Source organism: Abramis brama (genome assembly GCF_963993115.1).
Source record: "Abramis brama genome assembly, chromosome: 5".
Lineage (NCBI taxonomy): Eukaryota > Metazoa > Chordata > Actinopteri > Cypriniformes > Leuciscidae > Abramis > Abramis brama.
In genome coordinates, this window is record NC_139967.1 from 13,388,302 (window position 1) to 13,407,810 (window position 19,509).

A 19,509-nucleotide genomic window follows, 5' to 3' on the forward strand; every position below is an offset into this window, starting at 1 on the left:
ATGGCTAATTTAGCTGCTGTTTGGTGGGATTAGTTCACCAATTAGGCCATGAACCGTGAAACTGCATTTGAGATGTGGCCATTAGTTCTACAATGAATGTTCAGCATGAAGCTGGACTGTTAACATTGTCATCATAAACTGTTTCAAAGCAACATATTAAAATACAGAACTGCTGTTGATTGCAAAGCTGCACTTACAGTGAGGAAAATAAGTATTTGAACACCCTGCTATTTTGCAAGTTCTCCCACTTGGAAATCATGGAGGGGTCTGAAATTGTCATCGTAGGTGCATAGTTAAAAAATCATACATTGTGATTTCTGGATTTTTTTTTTTTAGATTATGTCTCTCACAGTGGACATGCACCTACGATGACAATTTCAGACCCCTCCATGATTTCTAAGTGGGAGAACTTGCAAAATAGTAGGGTGTTCAAATACTTATTTTCCTCACTGTAAATGTAATATCTTCTGTAGTGACGGTAACATCCAGTAGGGGGCCTTGGAACTTCAGTGAATGCAGAACACTGAACCTCCATGTCCATATTTAGAGAGTGAGACTGAAAGAATGTGTGTGAGAGAAAGAGAGAGAGCGAGAGAGAGAGAGAGAGAGAAACAGGGGAAGAAATGAGAAATCCTTGCTAAGGAAGGAGGGAGAAAGGAAGGGGACAGTAATGAAAATTAAAGAGAAAAGAAAAAGTTGGGGGGGGGGGGGGACATGAGATGGGTTGGGTGGGTAAAGTTCCTCACACCAAGTTCCAGACAACTTCTCATCTGGATGATAAAGTCAAACCCTTTTACAATTTATTTTACGATTTTATGAGGGAAAAATAAAGAAATATATAATCCCGAAGACAATTCAAGCTCATTTCCTTTGTGGGAATTGATGCATGTTTTCTTTCTTTCTTTTTTTCCCTTTTTTTTTGTGAATGAGGAGATTTAGAGCAGCCTTGCCGAGGATGATTGAGGGAGATGGATGAAAATGAGTCCACATCAGAAGGTCTCAAACTGCACTAACCTTCAATCTACCAGAAGTGGACCGGTGACCAATCCTGTGGAGGAAAAGGTGAATTTACATAGAGGTAGCAATGGTTTGTTTGTGTAAGTTCAGCAGATGATTTACTTGAGGTTTCCTTGAATGGACCTCAAACTGAGGGTAGGTGAGCTATACATGAGACATTTACTTAAACCTGTTATGCATTTAATGGTAGTGCATGCGTTTAGCTCATATTTAATCTTCTGGTTAGTCGTATCTAAATATGAAATTCTGTACCTAAATTAAATCTGGTTCCTGGGGGTAATTGCTGCTATTTCAGTGCAAATATACAGCATTCATAGCCATCCAATCTTTTTGCAAGTTAAAAGCTTCCAAGGTTTTTACTTTGAATGTTTTTTTTTTATTATTCAGACCCATGTGTCCTGACATGACGTACATGTTTTTCAGATATTATTATTTGTTGTGTTTTGCAACTAAATAAGAGCATCTGCTCATCTACAGTATGTCCATTCCCTGTCACAATTAGAATGCAGTGCTTTCCAGATCTTTAACAGATGTCTTGCTGACATGTTTTCTTACTGGCATATGGTGTCTGATACACACTTTTTATATTAACACACATGTGTTTATTTCATTTTATGGAACATTATGTGAGCTAATCTGACCTTTGTAATTTAATCTTATCTGATTCTTAGGGGAAATCTTTATTGATCCTTAGGATCCTTATGGATTTGTTCAAAATAATGAATTTCCATTAGCAATTTTGGATAGGGATGTTTTAATGCGTCAACCAGAATAATAGACTAATATTGTGCATTCTTATTTTGCAGTTTTGCTTGTGATTTTTTTTCTTGCAATAAATAAAAAAAATAAAACATCCAATGACAAACCGTGCTACCTCTCCTTATGAAAATATGGAAAGGTCAGTGAAGCATTCACACCAGATGTCATATAAAGAAGAGAGATTATCTTAAAGGTGTGAATTTTCTTCTCTCAATGAACAGATAATTGCTAAAGTTACCAAATTATTTTATAACATATTTCTTTTAGTTTTCTCTTCATTTATTAGTACTTTTGTTGCTGCTGCCGATGATGATTTTGACTTTTTGTTTTGTTTTTGCGTATATGTAATTGGTGTGCAATTATGTTTGCTTTTATTTGTAGATGATGAAGTCCACAATTCCAAGAAGAAAAACCGCTGTTATTAAAGCTTTCAGCAAAACCAGACAAAGGTATGCATAGACAAGCAAATACACATTTTTGAAGAGTCTTTGGGCATTTTAAATTGATGTGGAATGTAAATGTAATATTCTTTTAATTTATCATGTCTCATTTTCACTTCCCCCTCACACACATACAAACATGCTCTCATTATTCTTTTCCTGTGCCACTGGCTCCTCCTTTACCCTTTAATTGACTCCAAACAGAAAATCAAAATACCTCTTTTTCCCCTCTGTTCCTGACTGACTGATCTATGTGTGCCTACTTACCTACTTAACCATATTTTGGGGACACATTTGTACCCAGAAGTCAGCTACCTTTATGTGGCCCGTGCTGGCAAAATGAGTCGCAATGAGCACATTTTCAAAAACCAGATATTGTTATTTTCACATTCTCTGTTAAAAAACTTTCAAAAGGATGTATCATTTGTTGGAATCAGACAAAAAAATGACTGAGCTACACCTGTTTGTGTTCGATAAAGTCAGCAAAGTCGATTTTGAGAACATTTTAGAAACGTTTTCTGAATGTTCCAAAACGTCTCGGGTTACTTGCGTAACCCATGTTCTCTGAATAGGGAACGAGACGCTGCATAGCGATGACGCAATGGGAACGCCCTTAGGGCGGTGCTGATTGTCGGAACCCATATAGAATCACGCCAATTCATTGGCTGATGGCGCGGGTGCCTCCTCAGCGGCACTACGTCACTCACTCTTATACAGTGAACGCGCCATCTGCTCCTCAGATTTTCCACAGATGAACAAGAAGCTCCTTCGGCAGCAAGAGGAGCTTGGCAGCGAACGCAGCGTCTCGTTCCCTATTCAGAGAACATGGGTTACGCAAGTAACCCGAGACGTTCTCTTTCGTAGGTTCATCCGACGCTGCGTAGCGATGACGCAATGGGAACAATATACCACACACGCCAAGCTAAGCACTGCCAGATCTGGCCCAACAAGGAGCTCTCCTTTAACCTTTTTTTTTTTAGCCAGACCAAACTCAACTAGGACCTAAGCGACCAGTTCATATGGAAAGAACCCGGGAACCAGGGGCCACATCTAAATCCAAGTAATAAAACCTGATAAAAGTGTGCGGAGAGGACCAACCTGCCGCCACACAAGTATCTTCTAAAGGAACTCCCTTAAAAAGAGCCTGGGAAGACGCGATACTCATTGTAGAGTGAGCTTTAATGCCCAGAGGTGAAGGACGTTACGCACTTCATAAGCCAAAGAAATTGCGTCTCTCACCTTGTGCTTAGAGGTGGCGAGTCCTGGGCGGCCGGCCCCAAAGCATACAAACAACTGAGACGACTTGCGCCACTGGCCAGAGCGGTCCACATATGCCTTTAAAGCCCGAACAGGGCAAAGCAAATGATGCTTCTCCTCCTCAGCAGAGGAAAAAGGAGGGGGACAGAAAGAGTGAAGAACGACTTGAGAACAGAATGATGTTGACAAAACTTTGGGGACATAACCAGGTCTAGGTCGTAGATACACCTTCACAAGACCTGGGGCAAACTCCATGCAAGGCTCACTCACAGAAAGAGCCTGCAGATCCCCCACACTCTTGAGAGAGGCCAATGCTAACAAAAGCGCCACCTTAGCCCCTTTCACACAGAGATTCCATAAAATACACGGATAATGTGTCCCGGGATTTGTCCCGGGATCTTTTGATTTTGGTTCATTCACACTGCCAGTTATATCCAGAATCTGTGAGTACGTTCACACACATCCCATAAAGATCCCGTAAAGACACGTGACGTCAGGATGTGATAACTCCTGTCAGATGTCATTTCTACACAAAGACGAGTCCATATTGCGTCATCACTACGACACACCCCTTATGGCATTGGTCCTGGCTTTTGTTCACACAGGGCGCGTTCCGGCACTGATCCCGGCAATGTTACTAGGTCCCCATCCCGGCATCGATCCTGGCATCAATCCCGGGACGTGTTTGCGTTCACACAGAAGGCACTCTGTCAATTTTACAGCAATTTCCCAGGATCAAAGCGCTGTGTGAAAGGGGCTCTTGAGAGTCAGAATCCAGTCCGGAGCTGACTCCAAGGGTTCAAAGGGAGACTCTAATAACCCCTCCAAAACAACTGATAAATCCTAGGTGGGGACACTAATAGGACGTGCAGGCCTCAAGCATCTAACTCCACGCATAAACGAGGAGACCAGACGGTGTCTTTCTAGGAGGACCTCGTCTGACTCCTTACAGGCGGCGACAGCCGCGACTTAAACTCTCAAGGTAGTAGCAGCTGCTCCAGACACAAACTTATCCTGCAGGAATTCCAGCACTGAACCGACCGGGCAGCTGACTGGGTCCACTGCATGAGCCGAACACCAAGACTCAAAGACCTTCCACTTAGAAAAATATAGCCGCCTAGTAGAAGGCACACAAGCGTTATCAATGGTCTCCCGAACATTAGCGGGAAGACCACACGCCACTGTCGCTAGCGATTCCCTTTTATCAGCCACACCCACAGCCTCCATATCTCGGGTCGAGGACGCCAAATCCTGCTCTGGAGCTGAGATAACAGATCTCTCCTGATAGGAGATTTGGGAGATTTATGGGATTTGGCAGTGAACGTTCTGCGCACTGTTTATGCGCCTGCTGCGCCTCGCGTTTTTGCAGTTGAAAAAAAAGCAACTCCGAGCGGAAAAAGCGCCCGACGTCATCGCGTTTTTTTTCCACTGTCCAATCGAATGAATGGAGAGACGGGCCTTCCGTTTTAGTGATGAAAGCCACAGTTGCTTGAATGCCCGGAAAGTGCAATGATGGAGGATAAACTTGTGGTGCTCTCGCGGGTTACCAGGAGCTTAACGACTTCACGAACCGTAACTACCACAATGTTAACACAAAGTAAATAAAATTAATAAAAGGCTGATTTGACGTTTACTTGACTGACAGGACAGCTGTTTCAGTGGTTGCCAAGCAACATAAAAAACGCAGCGCACTGCTCGTTCTGTGTGATGGGGCAGTGCTGTGTGCCTCGCGTTTTCGAACCTGAAAAACGCGTTAGGTGTGATTGGGGCCTTACTCTGCAAAGGACTGCAGGGATTAGCTTGACTGGAGGGAATGCATACAGTCTCAAATCTGGCCACAGATGAGCGAAGGCATCTATCCCCAGAGGCGTCGGATGAGACAGGGAAAACCACAGTATACGTTCACTGTATAAGAGTGAGTGACGTAGCGTCCCTGAGGAGGCGCCAGCGCCATCAGCCAATTAATTGCCGTGGTTCTATACGGGTTCAGACTAGTGTTGTCAAAAGACCCAGTACTTCGGTACAAAGTCGGTACTAAAAAAATTTAACCGTTACGTTACCAGCTTTTCTTAAGTACCGGTGGTACCGAAGTACCAGATTAATGCGGTTCTTGATGCGCTGTCCAAAAGGTGCACAGTTGCGTCCTCTTCATAAAAACACTGAGACATGGCGACTGGCGGCACTACTAATGCGGTGGCTCTGAATACACTTGTTGACAAGAAAGGAGGAAAGAGCCACATATGGAAATATTTTGGATTAGGCTAATGTCACGTTGCTATAAGGGGCCGTTCACATAGCTCATTTTTTGCATGTGCAAATTCGTTATTTCAAATGTTGTTCATGGTTGCACAGCAACGACAGACGCCACGGGAGAGCAAGCGCATTTGGAAAGAAGGAGAAAGCGGTGCGAACTGCGCTCTCTATGATGACGAGGAAGTATCAGCAAAGAATTAATTTATTTCTAGCCCTTGCATTAGCTTTACTACTAGATATATTTATGGAGATGAGAAATAAAAAGCCGCCCTGTACAGCTATGATCAGCTGTTCGGCCAAGCTTTCGATGTTGTTACGGAAAGGCCGAAGCTGATCAGTTGATTTTTGTCACATGACCTGTTGAGATGAGAAGTTGAGACGTTTTCATTTGAAATAAAGGTTTTGAACGCGCAAAAAATGCGATATGTAAATGGCCCCTAAAGTGGTATCGGGTGCGGTTGTATCGGGGTAGTTTTACGAGTACAGTATCAGACCGACACCCAAATACTGGTATCGGTGCATCCCTATTTATGTCATTAATATCAGTCCGTCAGAAAAACAGTTCTAAGCTTATTCTTGGCTGGATAACTCTTAGCAGGTTTAAAAAGCCCTTTTAAAGGCACACTGTGAAAGAATTGTGTTTTTGTCAAACAGCGACCCCTAGAGTCGCTATGGAATACTTGCACTGTCGTAAATACCCCTCCACCCCCCACCTCCCACCCTGTACACCGGTACCTGCATCGGGCATGGAATAGGCACAGATAGACTCCGAAGACATGATTATTGCAATTTATTATAATAGTTTGCAAATTGTACTCATTTACACTATTTACAACCTCTACGTTAGGCTTATTTATGTCCTGATAATTATGTGAGATATTAAAAACTGTTCTCATGATAATCGCAAGAATCAACGTCAACAGCGTCGTCTGATATCCCTCAGGACTACGTGATAAATACACCTCACAACACCAGCTGGCAAACTAGTTCGTGAGGCAAGCTAGGCAATAAAACATAACGCAAAAAACACGTAAGAGAAACGAGTGTTTTTTTAGCAAGTCTGTTAACAGCTCTGATAATCGAAAGCTAGCTAGACATATGTGGAAATTATTGGACTGGTCTAATTATCAGCAATAAATGAATGAACAGCATATAAAAAAAAACATACTACAAGCAAGCGCAACAACATACAACATAGAATGCAAACAAGTTTACAAATAAGAGATTTATTTACTGGCCACTTCATGCGTTTTCTCAGATCGGATAGCTATCTGATTTATCAAAACAATTCCATTTACACCTGGTCACATAAATGTGTTTTTGCGAAACGGATTTAAATCCGATCTTCAATTCCCGCGCTGTATGCAGATTTAATGGAGTGCACGTCACCGAAAGCAACAGATATGAGCTGCATTTTATTGATCATCAGCTAAAATTTCAAAATCAAAGACCGCAATAAGAGAGAGCGGCAACAGCCCTGGTAAGATCATTTAATTTCTTTACTTTTAATGATGATGATTGTGTGTTAAGCGTCTGCGACTTACTTTCACTTTGATTTGCGATAGTTTGCACGTTCTCTTGATGAATAGCCTATGCTCAGTTGCTCATCTGCGGTGATGCGTGTTCCAGTAGCGTCGTCATATCTGTCTATAACATATAGCCTATAACACGCTCTCACACGTTTTTATTTTTAGCATTTTTGAGAGGAGTACAATTTACATATGTGGTTTCAACAACCAGATGCATTTACACTTGTTCAGTTTCGTCTGGAATGCGGCACAGACCTCCTCCTGAAGTGGTTTGAGCGATCGGATTCAAATCCGTCTTGAATGCGTTTCGGAAGGCTTTAAAACCTGGTCTTTTCACGATCGGATAGCTATCCCATCTGAGAAAACGCATGAAGTGGCCAGGTGTAAACAGCCCCATGACAAAAACATACGCACGAAAGCACGAAAGCCGAAAACAAACGCTGGTTGGCCTCTCACGTCCAAATTTGACGAAGTGGTGGGGGAAGTGACGTATGCCGTAAAGCAGTCGAATTTTGTAGTTCTTTTTGTGCTCTGGTTACTACCCGAACCCCGAAGTTACATAGTGCCAGTAAAAGCGATACAGACCCCGTCAGGCTATGGCAGACGTGTCATTCAACCTATTGTAAGTCGATGTACCATCACAAGGGTCTTGGAAATATATTATGAATGTTGAAAAGTTTCACAGTGTGTCTTTAAAATTAAATATGAACGCAGTTTTGGATTAAATAAAAGTCAAATAAAACATGATATACACTTTAATATATGTAAATTTAATCTAAATTAAGCTTTGGTACCGAGAACCGTGGATTTTCATTGGTACCGAATACTGAAATTTTGGTACCGTGACAACACTAGTTCAGACAATCAGCACCACCCTAAAGCTCAATTTATACTTCTGCGTCGACCGCCCACCGTAGCTACGTCGTAGGCTGTGTGTAGCGCGCGTACCCTTCGGCGTACCCTGATGTGCACCTCTCCAAAAATGTAACAACGCGTCAATTCTACACGGACGCAAGCGCTGTGATTGGTCTATTAGAACCGCTCCCTCGGGTTTCACATGCTCCCTCTGCATGTGTAATTGCGTGTCAACGCGGACAACGTAGAAGTATAAATGAAAACCAACGTGTAGTCTACAGCGTAGAGGCTCCGGCGACGCAGAAGTATAAATCAGCCAAGGGCCTTCCCATTGCGTCATCGCTCACATTTGAGTTGTGGTGAGCATGAGATTAAAAAAATTGCATTCATTGGTTCAGACTCATGCCATCGAGAATTTGCTATGAATATTCACAAAGTTGGAATGCTGCGCTTTAAAACGATACCAAACATGTGCTGAGAGGAAGCTATGCTAGCGCCAGTCGTCGAGAAGCGAGCAGAGAAAAACCGCATTTTTCAAGGAAAAGGAAAGGTACTACTCCATTTGGAGCATTGGGATCGGTGCGAATGGGATCATTTTTGCGAAAACCTCAAATTCAACTAAATTCTAAAATTTTAATTTTAATTTTTTCACTTGTTGTGCCTGTAGCTCGAAATTAGCCCATGCGCACTCCGATTCATTTTGCCAGCACGACACACACACACACACACACACACACACACACACACACACACACACACACACACACACACACACACACACACACACACTTACTGACTGTTTATATCTGACCAATCCCTTGGTAATGGCTAGAAGACACACTCTGCCTTATATAGGCAGGAATGCAACAACAGAGACACACACATAAGAAAGCTGGCAAAGTGCGTCATTCAGATTAGGAGCTAGAAGAGAGAGAGAGACAGTGGCAAGGTGCCAATAGAACAATTAATAAATATAACAGAAAGCTAAAAATCTTGCAATTATTTGTGTTTGTGTTATAGTTTTATGTAAAATTAACTGAAATTCACACACACAGCATAGAATGAATAAATACATTCATAAACCACCTTTCCCCCCATATATATATATATATATATATATATATATATATATATTATACTTTATAAGCCAGTCCTTTGTGTGACAATAGGATGAATTTTTTATATTGATTTAAATAACTCATTTTTTTTAAATATAATGTAAAAATTGCAATGGCAGATTAACTTGCTCCTTGAAATTTAAACAGGATCACAAATGCAGGAACAAGTGTTTTCCATACTGTAATATTCAGCTCGTTGTCATGGCAATAAAGTTGACAGGTTTCTGAAGGTGACTTCCAACTTCAGCGAAAATTATACTTCTTTATGCATAGGCTAACATTGAAAAAAACATTACTGAATGTGTTTACGTGCTCAGAATGTTTCTGTTTTTCTGCACCAAGTTAACTTTGGCTCATGTAAACCTTTATCAATATTTGTGATTATCAGTATTTATTAATTTGTGCATGTTTTATACATTCCTATTATTATAGATTCTGAAGTCTGTTTAAAGCCCAGTTCATGGGAAATGCAGTATTTGTATGTAAATGTAGAAATCAAGAAAACAGTGCAGCCTTTGCCAACATGCCAGAATATAATTTATATAAGGACACGCTGAATGAAACATTATTATTTAAAGGGATAGTTCACCTAAAAATAAAAATTCTGTCATCATTTATTCACCCTCAAGTTGTGCCAAACCTGTATGAAGTTCTTTCTTCTGATGATCACAAAAGACAATGTTTTGTTGAATGTCTGTAACCAAACAGCTGTAGGCCACATTGACTTCCAAAGTATTTTTTTCCCCATATTATGGAAGTCAAGTCCATCAACTGTTCGGTTACTGACATTCTTCAAAATACCTTCTTTTTGTGTTCAGCTTTATTCTTTTTGGGTGAATAAATGATGACAGAATGTTCATTTTTGGGTGAACTATTCCTTTAAACAAACATTATGTCTTATATCATAAAACAGATTGTTCCGGTTCTTGATGCTGATTAGTCAATATGCTATAACCGCCAAACAGATTTGTCTGACAAGCATCCACCCTTGGCAGCATAAACAGTCAATACTGTGAAAATTGTAAAAGTGTTTATCATTTATTTAATTAAGTATGAGTGACCCCTTTTTGACATTATGTCTGCATCATTCACCTTGGTAACACTTAAATTCTATAGTCCACTTTAGACAATCTACTGACTATAAATAACTTTGCAAGTATATGTCAACTTATTCTACTAGTAACCTAACAGTCTAGTAATACTCTGAGAGTAAGGGTATGTTTACACGACAACGATGTGCTAAAAATGGAAACGTTTTTGTACAGATGACAACTTTATCAAAATGATTCCCGTTCACACGAATCCGCAAAATTATTACGCAGTATTATGTATGCCAGACAAGTAGTTGGTGATGTTACTTTATAAAGAAAGACTACGCGCCCACTGCATTCTTTTACTACAGTGCACTCGATCCGAATGGACATGCGTATAGACACAAATTACAAAATGTATAAGTGTTTTGTCAAATTTTCATTCTAAGGAAGTTAATCTTAATAATACTGTGTTATTACTTTGTCTTCTGGGTAAATTTCTTTTTCACTAAGCCAGAAACATTCACTGTAATCCCAATTTTAGAATGTTCTCCTGAAGTCCCATTTAACTTCCTTTAAGAAAATGTCAAAATCTTTGAACACAAAGGCTTTGAAAACATGTATCATCCTTTAGTCTGTTGTAAGGAACCTTTAATTTTTCATGATGACAAAATGTTGTGTTGATTTCTGTAATTCTTATAACCACTTGTGATGATGTCGTATGCCCCCCATTGTTTCTTACTGTTAATATCTGTATCTTTTCATTTCCAAATAAAAGAGACTAAACACGAAATATGCATGTGCATTATGTCACCGTTTTCAGAGATTCCGTTTTCAAAAGTTTGCGTTTTCAGGCCACCAAAAGGCTGTTGTCGTGTAAATGAATGGCCAAAAAGCATAACAAGTCTTTGTTGAAAACTATGTCGTGTAAATGGCCCCTTAGTTGACAAAGTCACTTATGGTTAGTAGAATGCCTACTAGTGGACTGTTGAAATAAACCTTTAATTTTGAGGCCACGGCCTTCCCCCTGTCATTCTCATGCGGGTCCAGGAGATAGAAATTTTTCCATGCTGAGAGTTAAGCAGATGTGTGTGTGTTTGTGTGTTTGAGGAAATAACCTATATTGTATTAAAAAATAAAGCGCATGAGAACAGTTCCTGTTCTCTGTATTTATCTGAGCTCCATTAGATGAGGCATGTTGTTTTGCTTGTTTACTCTCACTGTCAGGGACTATTTTTCTAGTGGAAGGATGGCAGGCACTCAGGCAGTGACCTCTCGTTCCTTATTGCTTACCCATCAAACTTGATGTTTTAATGTTATAATGTTATAGTAAATTGGGTTAATATAGGACAAGTAATGTGGGACACCTAATCTTAGATTGCAGTACATTACAGAAATTTAACTGGCATTCCTAAATGTTCTTCATTGCTATTGTGATTTTAACATGTTCACTCTTCTACAGTGATGAGTATGGGGCATGTAATGCATCACAAAATGCAGTGCTGTTGATGGAAGCACATGCTCACCTTACCATCGGCTTGCAGTCAAGAGAAAGACTTCTGCTGCTTTTCACTGATTCGCTTATCATCGCCAAGACTAAGTATGTCAACTTTTTAGTGGGTGTGAGTATGTGCATTAATATGTTAAAAATGTAGGACATCTGTCTCTCTAAAAGTGCATGTGTGCATTGTGTGTGTTACATGTTACAGGTCTCTGTATCTAAAGCTGAAGTATCGTGTTAGCCTCTCAGACATATGGCTGGCATCCTGTGTTCATTGCATCACAGACAGGAAGCTCACCTCCAAGAACTCGTTTGTGATTGGCTGGCCGACCATCAATTATGTCATCAGTTTCAGGTGGTCTTTGAAAAACTATTTCAAAATTGCTTAAATGTCAAACATCTGCAGTTTTGGCAATCCAAACAAGACTGATGTGGTCATTGTATGTCATTCAAACACATAGTACTGAACAATTCTAAACCATTATGTTTATGGGATTTTTACAACTTGAGATGAAGCAGCAGTCTTTAAAAGAGAACTATTCTGTAGTGGAAGGAAAGAAATGGTGGAAAGCTTTAGGTGCTACAAAGGTGCTGAGGAAAATAATTCAAGTGAGATCCACCCACACTACTGCTACTGACTTGATAATAAAACACTGTGTAATAAGATGACAGAAAACATTTTTTTCCTGCAGCATTTAAATTCTCATGGGAAGTTCGCATTATATGCACTCACACACTCTCTTCCAAGCTCAGCTCAGCTCTTTGTCATTTACAATGCTGATTTGCCTCCTTATTAACCTGATTTTTAATTCTTCATTAGACATATTGTTTTGGAGATAAAAGTAGGTCAAACCCCATGAAATGGAGAATACATAATATGCTGCTAATCACAGGATAAAAAACAACACTGAGAAGCCTTTTAGTTAAAATCATAAAGAGAGTGAGGTAATGACCTTTTCATTCTTCCTCTAATCTATAGTGCGTTAAATACTATCTATGGCAAAGTGAACAAATGATGTAGAAATAAAAGGAAATTGGTGACACATTTTCTTTCTTTTTAAATACACCTGTAAGCATGTGTTGATGATGGAACTATTGTAAAAATGTGAAAAATATCAGGTGCGAAATGTGAAAGAAAGTTTTAAGAGAGTCTCAGCTGCATTTGTTTGACAGCACCTCACTATAACATCAGAAGCCCATAACACAAGATTCAAAAGGAAGTCATAACAAAAAATGTGGTGTAGCAGTGTGTCCAGTAACTGGAGAAAAAAACAGACTGTAGGATTTAGACAAGAAACCATTTCTCAAACTGATCTTTTAATATAAATTGAACGCTGTCCCATGAACACATTTGCAACACAAATTTTGAAATTCTCTGAGGAGGGATTTTCAAAGGGTGGCAGAGTTCCAGTTTACATTTTTAAGGAAATTAAAAGGATTTCTGTCTTTCTAGCCTATGAAAGCTAAGCGAGTTCCGCGTTTCCACTGAAATTACCCGGAACAGTTTGTCCCAAGAACTTTTCTTGCCCCAGACCTGTTGCTTTCTGCGTTTCCACCACAATCTAAAGTACCATGAAGATTAGGCAAATTAGTCCAGTGGCATAGCACTGCGTGCTACTTTACAGTTCCAGCTTAATTTAAGCTTAATAAAGCAGGAACCTCAGTCTCGGTCCATCAGTCGTATTTTTTAACCTCCATTGTTGATTTGAATAGCAAACAACTGTTACTGCACGCACCACAACAGATTTAAAAAAAAAAGGTGGTTGAAATAAAATGCTGCGTGGAGTCAACTAATCAAAATGCGGCATGAACTCAACCAATCAGAATGTTCAGCGCCCATGTCCCACCCCTGAAAGTTCCTGAACTTTAAAAAAGTACTACCTCGCAAGCAGGGACTTTCAGAGGGGGAAATATTTTCCCAGAACTTCATTAAGACCCTGGTTCCTGGTACGGAGTACAACCCCAATGTCCCTAGTTCCTGGGGAAAGTTCCTGCGTTGGAAATGCGGCTAAATACTGTAAATGTTTGGGATCGTCCACGTCTGTGGTTGCGCAATGTTCACTTTTGGGAATGGTTGGTATATATGCAGCTAATGAGAATGTTAATGAAGGGTACATAATATGGTCACTTAGATGGTTAGGTGATACATAAGATGCATAAGATGGTCACCCTAACCCTAACAGGAAGAAAATGGCTTCTCAAACAAGAAAAAAATGTAGGGTGGGATTTGATTTTGTCCATCAGGAATGGATTAGATAATTGGATCGTTGTGGTTTGCATTTGCTGCCATCTCGTGTGAGTGACAGGTTGACTCAAGACTAAGCAACCTATATCAAATAGAAACTACATTCACTAATATCAGAACTCAGTGTCATTGTCTTATCATTCATATTATGCATTTGTCTGAAAATCTAGAAAATTTTAACTAAATCTAACATTTCCTCTCTCTTTCTGCCTGTCCTTCAAAACCAAAGCTCATCAGAAACAAAGGAGAGATGGTTACAAGCTCTTCAGTGGTAAGGAAAAAAACAAATCAAAGACTCATGTCCATAACAGCATATAATGTATCAAAGTACAAGTTTCTTTTCAAACATGAGGTATTCCTGCTCTGATGTTGTGTCCATTTTCTTGAATGTTCCATGCCTCTGTATTTGTTTTTTCTTGCTTTCCCATTTGTTGTTCTTTGTTTGTAATAATGTTTCATTCTTCAGGCACACCTGCAGGGCCAGGCAAAGAGTCTTGCCAAATGCCATTCTTCTCTACGTCCTGCTGATCTGCCATCCCGATGACAACAGCTCAGCGGTACATAAATGCCTTTTGGTTTAATTTGGACCAAGCCACTCCCGGCCCTCAGGGAACTAAATCCATGTCTCTGTTTATAAGTGAAGTTTATTTGTACTCTAGCCTGAAGCTTTTCCTTGTGAGTTGATGGTCAATGCTGTTGTTTGTTTACATGCTGTTGGCTTTTAAGACTGTTGCTGTGGCAGTGGATGTGAGCACGACCGCAGAAAATGTGGTTCAGTACATCATGCAGCAGTGCAAACTACTGGTAAGTAGTCCATTATAGCCTCTTGTTGTGAGTATGGTGTAATACACCTTTGCTTAAACATTAGCTATTTAACCTATTTAAAGCACAGTTGAATACTAGGGAGTGGTCCAAATTAGAGAGCCACTTGCTTTTTCTTTACATCCAATGTCACCTTGCAATTTGGTGGATTTAACTACCTGCTCGTCTGAGGCAATATGCTTTTATAATGTTGTGTACATCGTTCTGTTGCTCTATGATGACCAGTAACTATATTGTGCCAAATTTGTCCACTGGCATTTCCTGTGTTTGATATCAGCCACTTCCTTTTTCCTGTTTCTTTACAAAACATAATGACCACTTCCTGTGTGCAGGGTGAAGTCTTGGACTACCAGCTGTGTGTGAACTATGAAAAAGAACAGGAAACATACCCCCTTATTGGTGATGACACACACACACACGCACACGCACACGCACACACACAAACAAATTAACATATTTTTTAAAACAAATGTGAACACATGGTAGATCAGGGGTGTCAAACTAATATTCAAGCATGTCCTTATGCTTGACCAATTTTAATTTGCTCCCATGCAGGGATCATGCATAACGACACTTTTCTGGAGTCAAAAACAATGTTATGCCTCTTCAGATCAATCAGATAAAACAGCTGGGAGTACATGGAATTTACAAATTTCATTCACCAGAGATCTTAAGATTACATAAATTACATAATTACATAATAACTTAGGGAATATTATTCAAACAACAATATTGAGAAGAAAATTAGAAACCTGCTCTCGGGTGGATAATTTAATAGCTTGAATAAGCCATCTAAATATTACCACCAAGTTCAGCCTAAAACAAAACTGAATGGTTCATTTAAATTACAAGGCATGGTTTTCAGGCAAACTCACCATGAAATTAATATATCATCATGGTTGGGTAAAATACAGAACTGAATTTAATCCCTTTCGGTCCATAAGTTGGAATTTTAGTTGAATTGCTCTGCAACAATCAGAGTTTGTCTTGACAAGCTTTGCTTTTCTAGTTAAAAATTACAGTTCACTTTTTGAAAAGTGACTTTTTTTTTTTACTTCTAAAATATTTCTGTGTACCTCTCTGTTGTCATTATTGCCAAAAAGTACATTCACAAACTTGGGAGAATTAACTATACTGTAGGTTGCCACAAATCTAGTTTCAGCTGCTCGCAAGTGTCATGCATAATTAAATGAAACATTCAATCACATCTAAGATGTAGCTAAAATTATATATTAAGATTTTTTAATTACTCGATATATGCTTCAGCATCCCAGCATTCCTGCGTTCCTACATAGGACAAGTGATTTAAAAAATGGATGGATGTTTTGTTTTGTTATTTATTATGAATATATCGTACTGATATAATGTTTTAAGCGTGATTTTTCTTAAAATCATCCCACATCCCAAGGTTGGACTCCTCCAAAGGACGTGATTTAGCCTGCAGGCTGTCTTTAAAAGCTCTGAGCTATATGAAACTCTTTTCTTCCCACTCATTGACAGCTCTGTGATGAGCTCATGACCCGTCATGATAAAAAAAACAAGCTTTATTACTATTACTACTATAAATGAGCTGTTGGCACCACCCCCCAGGTCATATATATGCACATTTTTATGTAAGGTTTATTGAATGAGACAACAGGATATGAAAGGTTTAGTTCTAGATAACAGAATACAAAACTCAATTAAACTTAAAATCTCTCTATGTCTTCTTGTTTTTTCCTCTACTGTATTTAGTAATGAGGCAACCTCAGGATAATTCGCTCCAAATGCCAGCCATAAACATTCACAAACACACAAGCTGATCTTCACTGTCTGAAATAATCGGAGGTGCTTGCTGGAATTTCTGTAGAAATGTTGCACACTAATCCATAGGTGCATCAATGTGTGTCGGATTTATATACAAATTTTGTACTAGTGAGAAAACAAAAAAGCAGCCTAGCAACTATTCTTAAGATCAAAAGAGGACAGTGTTTTACTCTCATTTTTTTTAAAACACAGACACAATCATACACAGAATGAAATATGTTAGCAATGAAGTAAACACAGTAATATGCTTTTTGGTTCCTGTACTGTTCGAGAATGAAATTGCCTGCAACCTGAAACACCAATTTCCTGTCTCAATTTTTGTCTCTTGTAGGCCATGAGCTACCATTCTTTATCCTGCATCATTCCCTGAGAAGTCAGCAAGACCATCTGCTCATGCCCAGTGAGCCCGTGCAGGAAACATTTAGTTCTGCCCAGCAGACAGTCTCTTCCAAGACCCCTCACTTCACCCTAAAAACCAGAACACAAACTCCAAGGGGTGAGTTCACTTGTCACCAACAGAACACACATGGCCAGCTCAGTAAAACTCATCAAATGCATAATAAGACTTGTGCCTTCTCTGAGGATCTGTTCTCTATGCGATTCCCTTTCGAAGTGTCATGAACGCTCTTTGTGAGCCGGTGTCTGAAGCACCTGTGATGCACGCCATTCTCGATTTGCTACCGCAGTCAGGTGACATCTCATGTGTGCCGACTGGGCATATAAGGGTGCCCAGAAAGAACGCATCAGATTCTTTGTCTTCAGGAAGCCGTTTGTTTGATGTGCATGTGGAATTCTGAACTGGTTATCTGTCTGTATATCTCAAAGAAGATGATATGTATAGGGCATGAGAGCCAGCATGGGTTTATCCTTTCTCAAACATCACTTCACTCCAGCACTTCACTCATATCGAATCAAAAAGCTTGTTCATCAGCTTCTTCAGATCTGGTGGAGAGCATGTTATTGGCCCGGTCTAGCTCTGAGGAGCTGGACATGATGGGAGTTGAAGCAGATGTTGTAAGTGAGCCTGCCTACTCCAACTCTGAGGAGTTGGTTAAAGTTATGACCCACGACATGGCATCCTCACTGAAGTCTCCAGTCCTGCCCTCTAAGCCATGTTGGTTTACATCGCGGCTGGTGGGCAAAGCATATGGAGCGACAGGCCAGGCTGGTGCGCTCTGCACATAATGGCAGTGTTGCAAGTGTATCAGGAAGATTTATTGAAGGACTCAGATCTACGCGAGGGGGTGTCTCCAGAGTCAGTCCTGGAACTCTGCCACAGACTTTGCCCTCCTTGCCACCAAGCAGGTGGCTTGTACTATCGGCCGCTTTCTTGCTGCCATGGTTTTCATGGAGGCATCTTTGGTTGAACTTTGCGGGGCTCAAGGTAATGGAAAATCAAAAGATAAATAATTCATGGTAGCATTATGCTCCTTCTATAACAGTTAGGTTGTGATGAATGTAGATGATGTGCAATGCCGCAACTTGGGTCCCACATCCTCATTGATCACCCTTCCCTCCTCAGGTGGCAGGAGTACAAAGGTGTTAGCTATGTGCTCCCTCTGTGATCACGTGTTAGGACAGGAAGATTGGGCAATACCACTTTAGCATCCCCCTTCCTCTGCTGTCGCCTTCAGTGGCATGGGGCTCAGAAGCATTAATCTGCTTCTTGTTGAATCACATTCATATTGGAGTAACAGGCTAGCACTTACCTTGGGTAAGGGGCAACTATCTAAGCCCCCTCCTAGATTGTAGGCTGCACAGTCTGTTCCCATGTATGGATGGGCTGTACAGTAGGGAGAGTTAGCTTTTCCACTTCTGCGTCTCACTCCTTCATTTGTTGACCCTCTACTCTATACCTGGAGGTGATAAGTGTGGACATAGTGCGGGACTATGTTACCATGTTTTCCTAACAGTTTGCAAGGAGTCTTGGGACAGAGTAATAAAATGGACTCTGACACAGCTAGCAACTTGCTATTCTTTCACTGGAACTCTTTCACTGGGCTATCACGCACCTGTGATGATCAGCAATAGAGAGCAAGGAGGGTGGAGATGCTGTGGTGCTCCATCCTGATGCTTTCTCGCCAGGTCTCTCTGAAGAACATTGCCATGTTTCTTAGGTAGAGAAGGCAGTTAAGAGAATGGTGTTCTTCTGCCTTGCAGGTAAGTTTTAAGGGTATTGAGCTGTGGGCCTCTTACCACAGGCACTAAAGCTCTTCGTGCACTGTATGGCAAACTTTGGCGACAGCTTAGTTGGAATTCTCACAGCACAATAAGCAGGCATTTGTTCAGTATGGCATAGTGAGTATTTTGTTCCCATAGTGTCTCACCTTGACACAGTGTCTCATTCCCCTTCTCAGGGAACCTGAATAACCAGATACATTCTTTACATTGTGTGGCTATCTAGAGGCCATTAGTAGACTTTTGATGTATTTTCTCCCTTAAAGGAGAATTTGTGGAATCATTATTTGTCATTAAAATACTTATTAATGCCAAAAATTCTTACATTTACGGGTCTCCTTTTTTGCTTGGGCAGCCATTTTGCGTCTGTAGCCGGTATATTTCTAATACCCCTTCATTTGAAGTGTGGTCCCGGAAAATCTACCTACAACCCTACCCCTTCATGTGAACGCGCAAAATAGAGGGGTAGGGGAAAGTGAAGGGGTAAGGGGTAGATTTGGGATTGGGCCATAGACTTCCGCCAACATATTAGGAGGAAGATGAAGGACTGTAGAACAGGTACCTTAGGTACATAGCTCAGCCTCGGGTGGAGAATACCTTTTACCCTACCCAGTGCAAACTTTTAAGCAGGAGAAGGCAACTGACAGGGTCTGCAAATCTACTACTCTCCTGAGTGATGATCGCCAGCAGAAACTCCA

General features: G+C 40.5%; 1 protein-coding gene across 2 annotated transcripts in view; it reads left to right on the forward strand.

The window, feature by feature from the left end:
- Positions 1 to 726: 726 nt before the first annotated feature.
- Positions 727 to 19,509, forward strand: part of arhgap20b (Rho GTPase activating protein 20b) — a 46,048-nt gene continuing 27,265 nt past the window's right edge. Inside the window, exons 1-9 of one of the 2 annotated variants that reach the window (XM_084114393.1) lie at positions 727 to 1,062; positions 2,158 to 2,225; positions 11,722 to 11,859; positions 11,969 to 12,115; positions 14,235 to 14,276; positions 14,472 to 14,562; positions 14,732 to 14,809; positions 15,160 to 15,226; positions 16,965 to 17,129. In XM_084114393.1, coding sequence (XP_083970519.1) covers positions 973 to 1,062; positions 2,158 to 2,225; positions 11,722 to 11,859; positions 11,969 to 12,115; positions 14,235 to 14,276; positions 14,472 to 14,562; positions 14,732 to 14,809; positions 15,160 to 15,226; positions 16,965 to 17,129 — 886 coding nt within the window. In that variant the 5' untranslated portion in view covers positions 727 to 972. Of the gene's footprint in view, positions 1,063 to 1,864; positions 1,970 to 2,157; positions 2,226 to 11,721; positions 11,860 to 11,968; positions 12,116 to 14,234; positions 14,277 to 14,471; positions 14,563 to 14,731; positions 14,810 to 15,159; positions 15,227 to 16,964; positions 17,130 to 19,509 lie in introns of those variants that run through there. The other variant, XM_084114394.1, reaches the window with a different exon arrangement.